The 15,506-nt window shown below is 40.6% G+C and overlaps 1 protein-coding gene across 2 annotated transcripts; it reads left to right on the top strand.

The window, feature by feature from the left end:
- Positions 1 to 2,729: 2,729 nt before the first annotated feature.
- On the top strand, positions 2,730 to 12,804 carry zgc:92242 (uncharacterized protein LOC436899 homolog). 2 transcript variants are annotated; one of them, XM_052071691.1, is made up of 6 exons: positions 2,730 to 3,032; positions 4,475 to 4,897; positions 6,700 to 6,817; positions 7,858 to 7,972; positions 8,062 to 8,293; positions 10,384 to 12,804. In XM_052071691.1, exons 2-6 carry the CDS (start codon positions 4,732 to 4,734, stop codon positions 10,539 to 10,541), a joined length of 789 nt encoding a protein of 262 aa, XP_051927651.1. In that variant the 5' UTR covers positions 2,730 to 3,032; positions 4,475 to 4,731; the 3' UTR covers positions 10,542 to 12,804. The 2 variants fall into 2 exon arrangements, with proteins under 2 accessions (XP_051927651.1, XP_051927642.1); XM_052071682.1 differs by having other exon boundaries at positions 4,472 to 4,897.
- Positions 12,805 to 15,506: the final 2,702 nt, after the last annotated feature.

Genomic DNA, 15,506 nt, shown 5'->3' with positions numbered 1-15,506 from the left:
TAATTTTTCGAATGTGCTGTAGGAGATAACAAAGGACCTGCCCGGCGGCCCAGATTTTGGACAGGCCTGAATGAGAATCTACCGATTCAGAGCTGGGGCTACATTTTACCGAATAAGACTACAAAATGCTTCCAATAATTTGATTTTCGACTCGACCTTTAGTATGATTCCTCCTCGTTAGGTATTGAAGTGAATCTTTAAAATCATATATTTCGGTTGTTTGGATTTGTTTGAGCAGAAATCAGAGGAGATTAAAGTAAGAGGAAAAGCTGGAATCATATTTTAATGTTCTCAACTGCTCCCCTCATTCTTTCCACCCTACTATGCATATTTTGGTTCAGGAGTGTGGAAAATATTGCTGAGTATCCTTCATGACTGCCTCGGAATTGGAGAGCAGGCAAGGATAAAGTTATTAAGCAGCACGTGAGAGGCTGAGTTCACCAATCCTCCATTCTGCGCGCCAACCCACACTCCTGTTTTGTGTTGTAAAAGAATAATAGAACAGTAACTTCAAAATATATCATTCAGCCGCTCACACCTTTGTTACTAACCTAGTAACCCAACACATAATACATCCATCCATCCATCCATCCATTTTCTGTTCTGCTTTATCCTCACTTGGGTCGTGGGGGGTACTGGAGCCCATCCCAGCTGTCTTCTGGCAGTAGGCGGGGGACAACCTGAACCGGTTCCCAGCCAATTGCAGGGCACACAGAGACAAACAACAATGCTCGCTCACACTCACACCTAGGGACAATTTAGTGTGTTCAATCAGCCTGCCATGCATGTTTCTGGAATAGGGGAGGAAACCGGAGTACCCGGAGAAAACCCACACAGGCCCGGGGAGAACATGCAAACTCCACACAGGAGGCCAGAGCTGGAATCGAACCCGGTACCGCTGCACTGAAGGTCGACACACTAACCACTGGACCACCAGGCCGCTGATATATAATACAGTATTACAAATATTAACTGGCCAGTGGCTAAACACAATTCATAGTAGGACACAGACTTAATAAATTATAGGCTATTTTCGTTTTGTTTGGAGTGTTTAGAACACTTTAATTTAACTTTTTGTTATTATTAGAGGTAAGCGTGGCTCGGGCCTTCTGTGTAGAGTTTAGGTTTTCCCCTTGTGCTTGTGTGAATTTTCTCCCACTATTCTGGCTACTTCCCACATTTCCAAAATGGTGTGAATTTCCATCCATCCATGAATCAATTTTCCTGAACCACTTATTCACACTCGGTCCGCGGGCGTGATGGAGCCTATCCCAAGTGTCATTGGGCGAGAGGGAATGCATTCTTTTTTTTGTGCGGCACCGTCCCACTTGTCCAGCAGAGGTCACTGTGTCTACAAAATATCATCAAAACGTGCTCCGTATTAAAATCCTCACCTCGTCCACGTGCTGGATGACACATTGCCGATAACTGTGGGGACTTTCCCAAGGTGTGTGCCGATGGAAATTCAAATGTAGGTTGATGAGAAGGACATATGCATCGCTTGCTGTGGAAAACAATTTCCTCATAATTCCCAGACAGCAACGGATCATTAAAGGAGTTGTTCTAATCTTGACCTGACTAATCCTTCCATTCACATCTCGTAATATTTATGGGTGACAGTATTGTTTGGCTTCCTGGTTCAGACATTTTTTTTCAACTTTATATTAGATGATATTCTGCCTATATATCTGGTTGAGGAAATTGCCTCAAAATAATCAAAGAGGAAGTGAAAGGAAATGTGTTTTTGTTTATTTGGTTTATTTGTTTTGAGTGATTGTCATTGTTTCATTTACCGGAGTTTGTTCATTGTTCCTCTCAGACCCCACAATGCCAATGCTCTATTACTCCCATGTCTCAACCTTGACCTTTCCTCGGTCTCACCAGTGACAAACAAAGAGAGAAAAACAAACAGGTGTCTGGTATCAGTGTGACTCGACTTTTGACAGAAACTCATCTGTCCTGACCACTGATCCATGTGGTTTCATTTGGCGTGCTGCCATATATAGAATTACAAGAACTAATGAGGTTGTTGTTTTTGTTGAGGAATTTACATGCAGGTTCCGAGAAAGGCACATCCGTTTTGGCCTAACGGGGTCACATAATCAGGTGGAATTATCACCCGCATAACAATAAAGTGTACTAAAATGAAAGATCCTTGCTATCTTTTATATTTCACAGACAAAACTAAACGTGTGTGTCACAGAAGAATTTCTTGAATTGGACCCTCGTGCCTAAAGAAACGTCCAGTGAGTGGAAAGAGCCATAAATATTCAATATTCAGTCTGTGAGTACCAATCTCCTTCGTCAACTGGACTCTAAAATGGCAGCATTGTGAGGTAGGAAGGACAAAGAAAACACAATGAGCGGTGGCTTAATAAACGTGCCAGCAACCTGTCATCAGCTTCAGTGCGCACATTCTTTCCTGCACATGTGGTGTTTTGATTACTGCTTTCACACAAAGCCAGCAGGACTTCCTACAGGAAGAAAACAACGGAAGGAGACTGAAGATCAACAACCGATTCGCTGGTAAACAGATGAAATCGTAAGGAAAAATGAACCCCCCCCCCCACGAGTTCCTGTTTGTGGTGTCCACATGATGCAATTACATATGAAAGAGCTTATTATGGTTTTATTTATACAGTACTTACTAGATAGAAGTAGGCCTAATTCTGCATGCAGCGGAGTAACATTTAAGAGTCATTTATAATGACGCTGAGCTGTTTTTAGATCACTTATTTGGAAATGCATCTTTAATTTGTTTTACGTGATTCATTTTTTTTGGCAGGTGATTGGGGAAAGAGGAGGGAAAAGATCAACGTTTTATTGTTGGTCCGTCCCACTGCTGTTGAGTACAAATGCAGCAGAGTAGAGCTGAGACGGCATTCCACCCCTCTGACGACTGAGCTCACAAATGCACACATGCCTACACAAACACACACACTGTTCCATGCGCCCACGTCACACACTTATCATTCCGCTCTCTTGAGGAAGCTCAGACTAGTATAAGGAGATGCTGGCGGCTGGCAGACAAAGTAAGTCCGCTCTCATTCGCTCTCTCATTTTATCCTTGTCATCGCCATTCTAGAGTCTGCCTCACTTCATTTGTCTCCCACACTCTGCTGTGTCACTGTGAAAGCAGCCGCTGCGTTCTCACATGGTGTGACTTTTAAAACTTTTCGCTCAGTATGCATTGCGCACACCTTGCGCCTTTCTCCCTCACACACACACACATACTCTCTTTCTTTTCCCTGCATGTGAGCCAAGGCACAAGTAAGAGCTGAGCTCATTTGCATGTTGGAGCATGGCCAGAAGGGCAAGCTTTGTCTTTACATGGGAACAAAAGAGTTAGGCCTGTGAATGTTGATTCTCTATTTATGGCCTCCACGCAACTCTGTTGACTATGCTTGGTTAACTATAGCAGCTAGGGTGCCGGTAGAGAGCTGCTACCTGTCTGGCAGACATGACACACCTGCAGATATAGTATCTTAGATGCATGACATCAGATAGATTACAATTCAATAAATTTTTGTAAATCACTTTTAAAAACATGGGGGTGGGGGGGTTCCTCTGGGTTTCAACCTGGCATGGGGATGCTGGTTTTCGTCATCTGATTTGACTTTGTGTAATTTGTTTACTTTTTACATGTTACATCATTTATTGAAGACATCAAACCGCCACTCACTGTGTGTTTGCGGTAATTACGATTAATTTTGCAACACTAAGTGAAAATCCAAATTGGCATCATAATTATCTTACTGCTCCAAGAGCCCCACAGACGTCAAAGTGCATGCCCGTTGAAAGCTCCAGCTTAATGCTGTCAATCCAAATCTGGCTCACACGTGGCCACACCTGATGCCCTAAAGTAGGGCCTGATGTTTCAACACTATTTACCTCCTTCCAACAGCCATTGGCTGAGTCTTATCACACAGCTCAATTGCTATTGGCTACATCTCAGTCGCTCTTTTTGAATTTCTATTTACACACTTTGAAGGAGGAAGACGTTTGCTTTTCTGGGAATGGGCTTTTTGAGGACTTCCCGCGGTAATACCTAACTGGGCTGTTAATGGCTACCTAGCAATGCCGTGTGTGTGTGTGTGTGTGTGTTGGTGAACTACTGAAACTATGTGTGTTTGTATTTATGAGGAAATGTGTGAGTCAAAATGTGAGTATAAGAGCTCATTTACCTGATGGTGAAGAAGAAGCACCTGTGGCTAAAGACAAACAGTGCCAAGGTTTACTTTCTGGACCTGGATTTAACACCTCTGTCAGATAGGAGGATTTTCATTTTGGCTGTAGATATGCAAGTCGTATGTTTAAAAAAAAAACTTTTTTCAAATGCATTTCCAATACCCTCTCACTGTATGCACAGTAAAAAAAAAATCCACACACACATTTGAACGCTATGGTGTGAAAGGTGAAATCGTTGAGGTAGCAATCATCTTTCTCTCTCATCTTTCTTCTCAAATCACAGCAGCAGCCTTCAGTATATACCATTGATCCGGACACATTGCACCTTCAACTCAAGAGAGTCCAACATATTCTCTCTGGTCTGAGGAGGCAGCCAAAGGATAGCAGGGCTTTACCTGATCCTTGCCTCATTCAGAGAGCAGGAAACCTGAGCACAAAAACCAGGGCGAGCCATGATAAGCAGCTACCACTGCAACAAGAGACTGTGAACCGACCGACTTCGACACCGACAGCTGGTTGCGGTGCTTGAAAAAGAGTGTCAGGATGCTTGCTAAAATCCTGGAGGAGATGTGGGTTGAGCCGGAGGTTCTGGCGGCGCTGAGTGAAGAGCAGAAGAGGATCCTCTTCCTCAAAATGAGAGAGGAGCAAGTACGCCGTTGGAAGGAGAGGGAGGAACGGCAAGAAGAAGACAAAAGAAAGCCAAAGAAAGGTAACTTTGCTTAAACATTACTTCATGTTCACTAAAAACTGGGAAAAGCAATAGAGGTTGACAAATACTTCACATTTTAAAGCAACAAATCGTTATTTAGACAGGATCCAATATTTCTAGGTTGTTTCACTTGTCAGCTTTCTCCTACTTATTCCACCGTTTCTATGTTATTTTGGCAACCACAAATCCTTACAGGGTTCTTCATGGTTTATTATGTCAACTCTCGCATGTGTTCACCAAAATCCCTACCTGCAGTCCTTGCTTTGCAGTGTGTGTGTGTGTGTGTGTGTGTGTGACTGATAGCTTCCATCAGCGTAAGTCGAATAGGTTTACCAGTTTGCAGCTGAGTAAGATTGACTAACCCCTGTGGTTTCAACCATATATTAAATTACAGTCTTTGTTTACCCAACCTCTGCCACATCACCTGAGGCAACCAAGTCTGTGTTACACAACACGCATCTTTTGTTGCTTGTGATGTGCATGGCGAAAACCAAATACATAATGAAAACTTTACAATAGAATTAAGATTTCTTTTAATAATAAATGTACTTTTGAGTTAAATGTATTTATTTAAAATAAAATAATAATGAAGGTAACACTAAAAAAAAAAAATGAAAACAAAACACAACAACAATATGTATGTCCAGTCCAGTGTGTACCACATCTTCAGCCTGATGTTAGCCTAGATCGGCTCCAGTTCACGACCCAGCTTGCGAACCTCAGGTCCATGACCAACCTCAGAAAACAGGCTTGCTGTTTGGTCGTTACCTGAGTAACTGTGATGTCATTTTTATTTTCTGGTCACCCCCAAAGATTGATATAAACAGGTGGATTTTAAATTCATATTCCAGAAGAACTATTTTTAATCAGAACCTTGAGTTTAGACTAGTGAGGCGCATACAGCATATTACTGAAATGTAGATTTTAGGCTTGACTCCCCCCTTGATATACAGTACTGTAAAACAAGCAACAACCTTTGTTGTCCTTTCAAGCAGTGACCATTTTAATCATCAAGCTTTTTTTTTTAGAAAAAAGGCAAGTGCAAAACCTAGAAAGAAAGAATGAAAAAGGGCAAGTTATTAAGCATCAGTTAAAAATAATAATAATCATCATTTTCGCTTTCCCTGTTGTTTTGATATTTATTTTTGTATGTGTGTTGAATGGAATTGTGAATTTGAAATGTTCAAAAGGTTATGCTTAAAGTGAAATCATATTTGTTGAAATGGGTATCGTTTGGATTGAAATGACACAAGAAAGTCTCAAAGATTTTTTGATCGAGATAGGATTAAATATTTTACATGTATTCATATTTTAAACATTTGGGAAATTAATCATGTTCCTGATCAATACACAAACTTTGCCACCATACTTTTGTGCCAACTATAAATTCAGAACAATGGATATGAAAAAAAAACAATCAAACTGTAAAAAAAAGAATCATAATAACAAAGAAAAGAGGGAAGAAAAAATGTTTCAATATAATATCACAACACAATTTAAAGTCCACTTTAAGATTAGGCCAGGGCACGAATAATTTTGGTCTTAAATGCTGGCGTGTTTTATACAAACAGCAATGCTGCATTCATAAATTCGTTTGGGTGCACTCTTAACAAAGAACGAGAGCGTTAAATCTGCAAGTAAAAGGCCAAGGGGGCAGAAATAATCTGCAAGCAAGGACAAAGAGGCTGCCAGAGGAATAAATTTGTAGGACAGCACCATCTTCTGGAAACAAGTCTTCATAACAATCCATGAGGCGACGTGCTCGCCTCGATTTCCCTTTTTTTGTTGTTGTTTGTTTGCAGCCACCAACAAGCACGTGAGCTGGCTCCTCGGTCGTGATGGAGATGTGTGTGTCCGTGTGATTGGAGAAGAGGACGAGTTCAGGTCTTCCAAACTTCTCCAGAACCTTCTCAATAACAGGTTAGCACGCACAAAGTCACGCGAGGAACCGTCATTCACATTATTTTTATGGAATGAAAGTCGATTTTGGAAATCCCAGCATCAACGTCAAAAATGGCTAATGACTGCCGATTATTCGTGATAAATTAGAACGCATTTGGAAATAGCTACATTAATAAACAAACACATTATATTAAGATCTCGATGACAATGTCCAGTGTATGTGTTTGTCTGCTTTCTACCGCCTTTATTACCATTTCGTCTTACTGTTTATTGTGTATGTTAAATCGCTCCATGTACAGCACTTTGTATGCAGCGATGGCTGTTTGAAAGTACTCTATAAATACTGTTGACTTGACTTGACTTGACTTATAAGACAGTTCAGTCCTTTTTGTTTATTTAAACATGAGTTCAAATAAAAACAGTAATTTTTGTAAACATCCTATTAAATCCTTCCAAGGCGCAACACTGAAAAATATGCCACTTGGCTGCGAAAGTAATCAGTGTACAGCTCATGGAACAGTATAAATTTACTGCCCCATCAAAATAACTCAATACCTAGACATTGTTGAAACAGCTAAAAACAACAGTGACAACACCCCTGAGTGAAAAAGTCCAAATTGGGCCCAAAGTGTCAATTTGTTTGTGTGGCCAGCATTATTTTCCAGCCTTGTCTTAACCCTCTTGGACATGAAGTTCACCAGAACTTTATTTCCACCAGAACCCTCTTTCACTCCTCCATGATAACATCACTGAGCAACTCACGTTTGTGCCATAATGAGAGAACTCACGCTCACTGTCATGTTGGCTCTTGATCCTCAGTCAGCACATTCCACATAGATTCCTGCCGCCCTCTAACCCAGCACGTGACCACATGACATCACTAAGCCTTTGATAAAATGACAACAGTAAACTAAAGTTAAGTGGTTAGCTTGCTGTCCACTCATCCCTTATTGGATTATTCAAGTTATTTGCTTTATGCGTCATTGGAGGAGTGATTCAAAGGCTGTTGTGACTGACTGTCTGCTGACCGTCCTCTGATGACGACTGTTGTGGAACAGGCTCCATCCTGATAATATGAATGGCATCCAGACAGCAGACACGCAGGCAGGAAAAACCGCCCGGCAGCTTGGATTTAAAGAAGAAACCCAGCTCGCCCTCACTGATGACGCGGCTGTGAGTTAATGTGTTTGTGTTGGCTGTTTAAGTTAAGATTATGTGATAACCGCCCACTGATTGTAACATTGTGCTTTCTTTGCACACAGAATGACCCCGACTCACCAAACGCCCAATCGTCTGAGGATGAGATGGACGGCTACAGCGCAGATGACGACCTGAAAGACCCCGGCCAGAGCAGTGACAGTGAATCAGGCAGCAGCTCAGACAATCTCAGTGACTGGGCTCCTCTCTACAGGCCCCATTTTAGTAGCTATGGCAACAAACCAGCACTCAAAGCCCAGCTGTTAGACGCAGAAAGGGTCAGCCCACAGGCCAGAGGTGAGAAAACCAAAGAGCACTGATGGTCAAAACAAACTGCCAATGTTCAGTTCTCTTATAGGTACAAAATACTGATTGATCAAAAGCAAAAGTGGTAAAAATCCAACAAAATGTGTCGTTAGTTTAGCATGCTGACCCTGCATCATATGAAAATCTTGTCAAATGCATCACTTTACCCTGCTCTAAAACGATCCATCAATCCATTAACTCATTCACTCCCAAAGACGTTTTTAAACGTCTTTTTAGACTTGGTCCAGAATTGGCTGGTACTGAATGAGTTAATGGTTTTCTATCCTACTTGACTGGTCGCCAGTCAATGGCATTGCACATATAGACAACTGCAGGCACATGCTAATACTTTATACTTCATTCGAAGACTATTGTTCCAGTACATGGGTATGTACTGGAACATACCCACTGGAACCAGTATGTGGTTTCATTGCATACCGAGGTCTTCAGAGCCATACAAATGCCAATGAGTGTTGTGCCATTGCCAACTACGTGAATGGAATACATCTTACAGAGTTGTCAGTCGTTAACAGGGTTCTTTTGACAATGCTCCATTTAAAATGTAAAAACAAACAAACAAACCAAAAAAAAAGCCCACAAAATCATTGCCACTTTTGTGAGTCCTTGTCATGTAAACATGGCCGACGTTTTCAACTTTTTAAAGTGAATGTAAGACAGTGGTTTGTTTGGGGTACTGTTCCACTGTGTCTTGACAAAATATATAACTGTGCCATCATCATACATCAAACCAACACATTTCTAAAGTAAGATTAAAGCAATAAGTCATGGTGGACTAAATCGGTTAGGTCTTAGAACACATCCTTGTGGAGTTTCAAATTTTGCAAATTTGTTGCAGGCAGTGAAGCACTGCAAATAATAATGTTTCAGACCTTAGCCTTGTTTATTTATTACTTTCCCCACTTCCAATCAGGTTAGGACATGATGTAAAATATAAGTTTTAAAAAAGAGCACAATGATGTGCATATCCTTTTCAACCCATATTCAAGTGAATGCACTGCAAAGACAAGATGTTTCATGTTCAAACTGATTATCAGACTAAATGAATTTGGTCTTAGAAGGTATCCTTGTGGAGTTGCACATTTTGCAATTTCACTGCAGGCAGTGAAGCACTGCAAATAATAATGTTTCAGACTGTAGCCTTGTTTGTTAATTATTTTCCCCAATTCGGTTGTTCAAAAGCAAGGATGCGCTCAGGCATACCACTTTGTGAGCGACTGTGTGCTGTGGTCTGATGAGTTCGCATTCCAAATTGATTTTGGAAATCATGGACCTCCTATCCTCCAGGCCAAAGAGGAAAAGAACCATCCACATTGTAACTTGTGCAAAGTTCAAAAGATAGCATTTGTGATGGTATGGTGGGTGTTGGTGCCCATGGCATGAGTAACCTGCACATCTGTGATAGCACCATTAATGTTGAAAAGGTACAAATTGAATTTGGGGCAGCATATGCTATCCAAACAATGTCCTTTTCAGCGACATCCATGCTTATTTCAGCAAGAAAATAGCGAGCCAGATAATGAATTCATGTGTTACAATAAGCAGTATAGTATTAGACTGGCCTGTCCTGCTAGCAGTTTAGACTGTGTCTCCCGTTGTAAGCATGTGTCTCATGATGAAGCGCAAAATCCAACAACGGAGACCTCAGACTGTTGAGCTACAAAAAAAAAAAGGGAAAATAGTGCCCTTAAAATGCTTAATGAGTGTTGTTAAAATGATATGCAAGACAGTGATTAACAAGACCCTGTCCAAACATGTTACAGGCATCAAAATCCAAATCTGTGAATTTTTGAAAGTAAATAGATGAATAAATAAATAAATACAGGGTCTTTTTAAATGTATTAAATTGAATATACAGTAGGTCGAAAATGATTTACGTTTTACCCAATGCCCCAACTTCATTTGAACACGGATTTGTACAATAAACAATTACAGTTTTTCTTGTTTTTTTTATTCTCACACCTCACCTGCATAATTGCAAGTACCGGTAGGTATAATACTAAAGCCGGCAGTGTCATTCTGACTTTTTTTAAAATTAATGTTGTCATTACTTTCCTTCTCAGATGGCTTAATTGTTCAAGAGAATAAGTCAGAATATGGAGGCAGAGTGGCCCAGCTCAGGAAAGCCTTTGGATCTGTTCCTTCTCATAGCTTCAGTAAGCCTCCATTGCCTGCAAAACCTGCTCATCTACTGACCAGAGGCACGTCACTGATCCATTAACACGCCGCTCGGCCTGCTGTGAAACAATGCTGTGGCCCCTAAGAGACTGATGAACTGAATCATGTCATGAGTACTGTGCAAAGAGTAACTCCAGACTTAAGACATCTGTGGTCCAGCTCAAGGCCACATGAAGGCGGAACAGGACCCTAACTTGAACCCCAAAGTTCAATTGGGCATGGAGTAATATGCAGAGAGAGCTCAATCACCATCTTGGACAACTTTCAAATGAAATCTAATAACCAGTGGCGCTTTGTTTTCATGGTACAGGTATTCTTGTGTTTATGGTGGGTTCGCATGTGAAGTATCATACTCAAAAATAACCTGCTCTAAAGTGCTTGAACAAATGATTTGACAGTGTGACGGTGTTTAAATACAAGGATCCCAGCAATTCTGACTTTTAGTGCACTGAGATGATAGGACAGATCAAGTAATGTCATCTTACTACTTCATTCTTCAACTCAAACAGAAAGACAAAAGTCCACTCAAAGGAGAGAAGTCAAATAATTCAAAGAAAATGCTCAATAGCTACAACAAACACAAAACAAGAGGACCTTTTTGCATGAACATCATTATGGTGTGTACAGTGCACTCAGTGGCCCAAAACTTCAGGTACTTGTATATCTGCACAAGCCGATTCATGGACAATCCCAAAGCACAAGTAGGATACAGTTATTGAATAAATAAATATTCAACCGGCTTGCCATTACAGTGCAAGTGTGTTGAACCTTCACAGCACTTTCATTTGTTGTCAAGTGTACTGGTTAACAGCCAGGATACACCGTGAATGCCAAATATTTACAGACCAAACTGCACTTTCGTTTCCCTTTCGGGTGGTTCAGAAAAAAAACCCCACCTCAAAACTCAAAATCTGGAATTTCTCCATTGCGAGACTAATAAAGGTTTTCTTAATCTTAATCTTAATTTTCTTAAAACAAAAGGTGTTGTAGCATGGCATGAGCAAGCATTGCCATTGAGTATGTGGAAGATGACTAGTATTAAGTGTTGCTTTCTCACGTGTTTAAATTGTCCCTGCAAAATTGAACATAGATGGTTTTTATCAGGGGTGTCAAACTCATTTTTTGTCACTTGCCACATTATAATTTCCAATTCCCTTGGAGGGCTGTTATGACTGTGAAACCATATAAGGAAGCCATGAATAATGGTTTATTCAACTGTAGTTTAAGTTACTGTCATGAGGGTTTTGGTAACAAGAAAACTTACAATGGCTCTCTTGTACATTAGTTATGAAGATTTTAAATTTTGGTTACATTTTTAGCAAGCATCATAGAAGTCAACATGTTTGATTTGCTTTCGTGGGCCACATCATATGATGTGGCGGGCCAGATCTGGACCCCGGGCCTTGAGTTTGACACTGATGATTTATAAGATGGGAAAAAATGACACAATACTTGTCTTTATTACATATTCTACTGATGTTGTGTGTCTCGAGACAACATTCTGTGTGTGTGTGCGTGTGTGTGTGTGTTAGGGTGAGGGTTGGGGGTGGGGGGGTTCCAATAGTGTTAGACAAGGAGGTTGTTGATCGTGGCCGGCTCTCACAACGATTATCTATTCAGCAAGAAAACAGCCCACCAGAGATCAAACAGAGAGCACATAAAGCTGATTAGCATGTGGTTAAGACGCAGAGACAGAGGGCGAGACGCTCGAGGAGACGGAGCAAATGCCAGTTGGGTCACGGGGAAGCAACACGTCACAGCCGACTCATTAAAGCTCCTCAGCATTCCCTCACCACCTCCACACCCTCAGGATTTGGCGTCTCCGTGTGTGTGCGTGTGTGTGCGTGTGCGTGTGCGTGTGTGTGCGTGTGCGTGTGTGTGCGTGTGCGTGTGTGTGCGCACGCCCCATATCTTGGATCATGTGACTCGACGCACGCAAGCAGTGTGAAAAGGCCCACTATATTTAGCAGGGCAGTGTAGGGTTTCCCAGCCAGGCATTGTGGAGAGAGCGGTCAACTTTGCCGCATAAGAAAGTGAACACATATCAAGTGTGAGTGGCAAGAGTGTGCAGGTGCTTTTAAAAAAAATGTATGCCCCAGAAGGAGAAATCGGGACACTTCTCAAGTGATGTGACAATGCACCTGTCAAAGACCACATGCTGTACACCTGAGACCGTTTCCTTCCATAATGAAGTAATCGTGGCAAAACAGGAGCTCAGACTACTGAGTTGCAGCTCTCAGTTGGACATAATGCCTTATTTCTCACATCTGTTTAAAATGAAACACAATAATAAATGCATACAAAGAGTGGAATGTCACATGATTGAAAATGTACTTGATGTTATACTGTATTTAGCACCTTAACTCCGGAGTTTTTGGAGTTACGCTGCCACGCAAGTTGAAGTGCGGGTGAAAAGGAGAGCAACCGTCACTGATGCACTTTTCAGATCATTTGGGGTAGAAACAGTCATAAATACGGAAGCGGGAAGCTGCCAATGGGGAGTAAAAATATTTTGACTGGCAAATACGTTCAAACGTTCTAATGTGAAAGGTATTGAAATATTCATTATGAATACAAGAGAAAATTGACACAAGAGTGCCAGGGTGAGGATGTATATAATCCCGATACAAACCAAAAGTTGTAAAAATATCACGGTTAAGGGTAAAGTATGAGCCTTAATAGAGACTTCTTCTTACTTTTTCTTTTCTGATTGATATAAAAATGATTTAGTAGATATAAACGCATAACGGTCTAGGACTAGATAAGTTTTTTACTTCATCCTACTCCCTTGAACATAATAACTGTGTTGAATGAAGACTGATTTCTTTCTTTTTACTTTTTTATCTACCTTATTTTCTGTCAAATTATTACTGTATATGTTTTATGTTCAATAAACAAACAAACAAAACAAACAAACAAACAATGTAGTTGAATTAATTCAAACCTACTTGCGAGTACATTCAGATGGATTTAAATACGTTCAAATGTACTGCCAAGTATGCTCAAATGTACTCACAAGTATAAACGCAAAAATATAAAATCAGTACATGCCTGGTAGGATCTGCAGCAGATCATACACTCAAATCAAGATATCAAAACTTCCTGTTACATCGTAAATGTGCATATTGTCCTTATCGGACGCTGCTTACTTCTGGTATATATATGAAGCATCCATCCATCCATTTTCTAATCCATTTATAATGACAAGGGTCGCGGGCATCCTTGAGCCTATGCCAGCCGTCTTTGGGCAGTAGGCGTGTTACACACTGAACTGGTTGCCAGCCAATTGCAGGGGACCATTCGCGCTCACACTCACACCAAGATCGTTGCATTAAACTGCCATGCATGTTTTTGAAATGTGGGAGGAAACCGAAGTACCTGGAGAAAACCCACGCGGGAACGGGGAGAACATGCAAACTCCACACAGGAAGGCTGGTGCCAGAATTGAATCTACTACTTCTGCTCTGTGAGGCCGAAGTACTAACCAGTCGACCACCGTCCCGCCATTTTAAAAGCAATATCAGATTGTCAATGTTTATTTTTCATGAAATTATCATTTATTCTCGCTTCTGTCAGATTAAAGTTATTTCTGTGTTGGGATTTCTGTCATTAATAGAGGGGGACCAACAATTATGTCCATGTGTATAGACGTCCATCCATCCATCCATCCATCCATACATTATCTGATCCGCTTAATCCTCACAAGGGTCGCGGGCGTGCTGCAGCCTATCCCAGCTGTCTTTCAGTAATATTCAGTACAGATCCCATTAGATTAGCACAGGCAATCAGATTAGATGGCTACTACTTGTCCTTTGCTAGTTATTTTTGTTATTTTGCATGTCAATTAATTCCAGAAAAAAACCACATTATATTGCTCTTTGTTTTGGCACCCCAGGCAATATTGAACTTTTCTGAGCGTCTCCATGACATCTTTACAGAACATGTTTGTGGGATGCTTCTGTCAAAATACCCTCTGGCTCAAGGGGTAAAGCACATTTTACACTCCCTACGTCTTGCAGTTACAATAACACACTGGTTCTCAAACTTTTGACACCAACTACTACCTAAATAATTGTCTCTCCAAGTACCACCATCATTATCAATATTCATACATAACAGTATAGTAGGCCTGCGTGTTCATCAAAAATGAGACAAAGTACCCCCCTTACCAAAAAAAAGTACATTTGGCATTATTTTAAGCCACTGTAGCAAAATTCACAGTTTGAATATAAAAACTGTGCCTACATAGAGGGGGGAGATCATATGATTCAATTCAAATGTCTTTCACATTAAAATGTTTAATCAAAAATATATCTAAATAAAAATTAGAAACAAACAAATAAAACAAACAAAAAAAGCCCAATAGACTTTAGGAAAGAGGCGTGGTACACCCAGGACCCGTCGCCAGCTATGTATCGTGTCACAATGTACTATATATTTTTGTTCAATTCATTAAAAAGCCATTGATTCAAAATAAATTCTGCCCCCCCTCCACATCCCCAAACACACACACTAAAAATACAAAACAAAAACACCTACATGTCTGCTCAGTAAACAATTCTGTTTAAACTATTGATATTTGTTCAAACAACGCCTCAAGATAGCTGATGACTCTCACACGATTTGCAAACCCATGACAAGTTACCTGGTCTGCGGGTGGATAACAGAAGCAGCGTCGCTCTTTTCTTTTCTGGAAATTAAACCAAAGGAACACTTTTTGGGAGTGAAGGGGTTTAAATGAAGCGCACGCCATTTTTACCAGAAATATTATTTTTTTTCCACCCACTTAGCGAGTACATTGAAATCATCTGCTTTGATTTGAATAAAGGACATGAAAATATCATAGTAAAGATTTTTCTGAGAACAGCAGATTTCAGCTAAACTACTGAAGGAAAGATTAATATTTATTTATTGATCATTGTCATAGCTCTTGTTTTCATTTTGTTAACAATAAAGTAAACAGATTTCATGTGTGTTTCCACATTTTACAGGGATTACCGCAGACCAT

This window comes from Hippocampus zosterae, chromosome 1 (genome assembly GCF_025434085.1).
Source record: "Hippocampus zosterae strain Florida chromosome 1, ASM2543408v3, whole genome shotgun sequence".
Classification (NCBI taxonomy): domain Eukaryota; kingdom Metazoa; phylum Chordata; class Actinopteri; order Syngnathiformes; family Syngnathidae; genus Hippocampus; species Hippocampus zosterae.
Note: the sequence above shows the minus strand (reverse complement) of the source record. Positions and strands in the feature narration are given on the sequence as shown.

What these genes read in the sequence shown, in the direction of transcription:
- zgc:92242 (XM_052071691.1), top strand. Translation starts at nt 4,732, where the DNA reads ATGCTTGCTAAAATCCTGGAGGAGATGTGGGTTGAGCCGGAGGTTCTG. An exon ending in CCCTCACTGATGACGCGGCT is followed by an intron (nt 7,973 to 8,061) that starts GTGAGTTAATGT and finishes CTTTGCACACAG; the next exon opens with AATGACCCCGACTCACCAAA. An exon ending in GGTCAGCCCACAGGCCAGAG is followed by an intron (nt 8,294 to 10,383) that starts GTGAGAAAACCA and finishes TTTCCTTCTCAG; the next exon opens with ATGGCTTAATTGTTCAAGAG.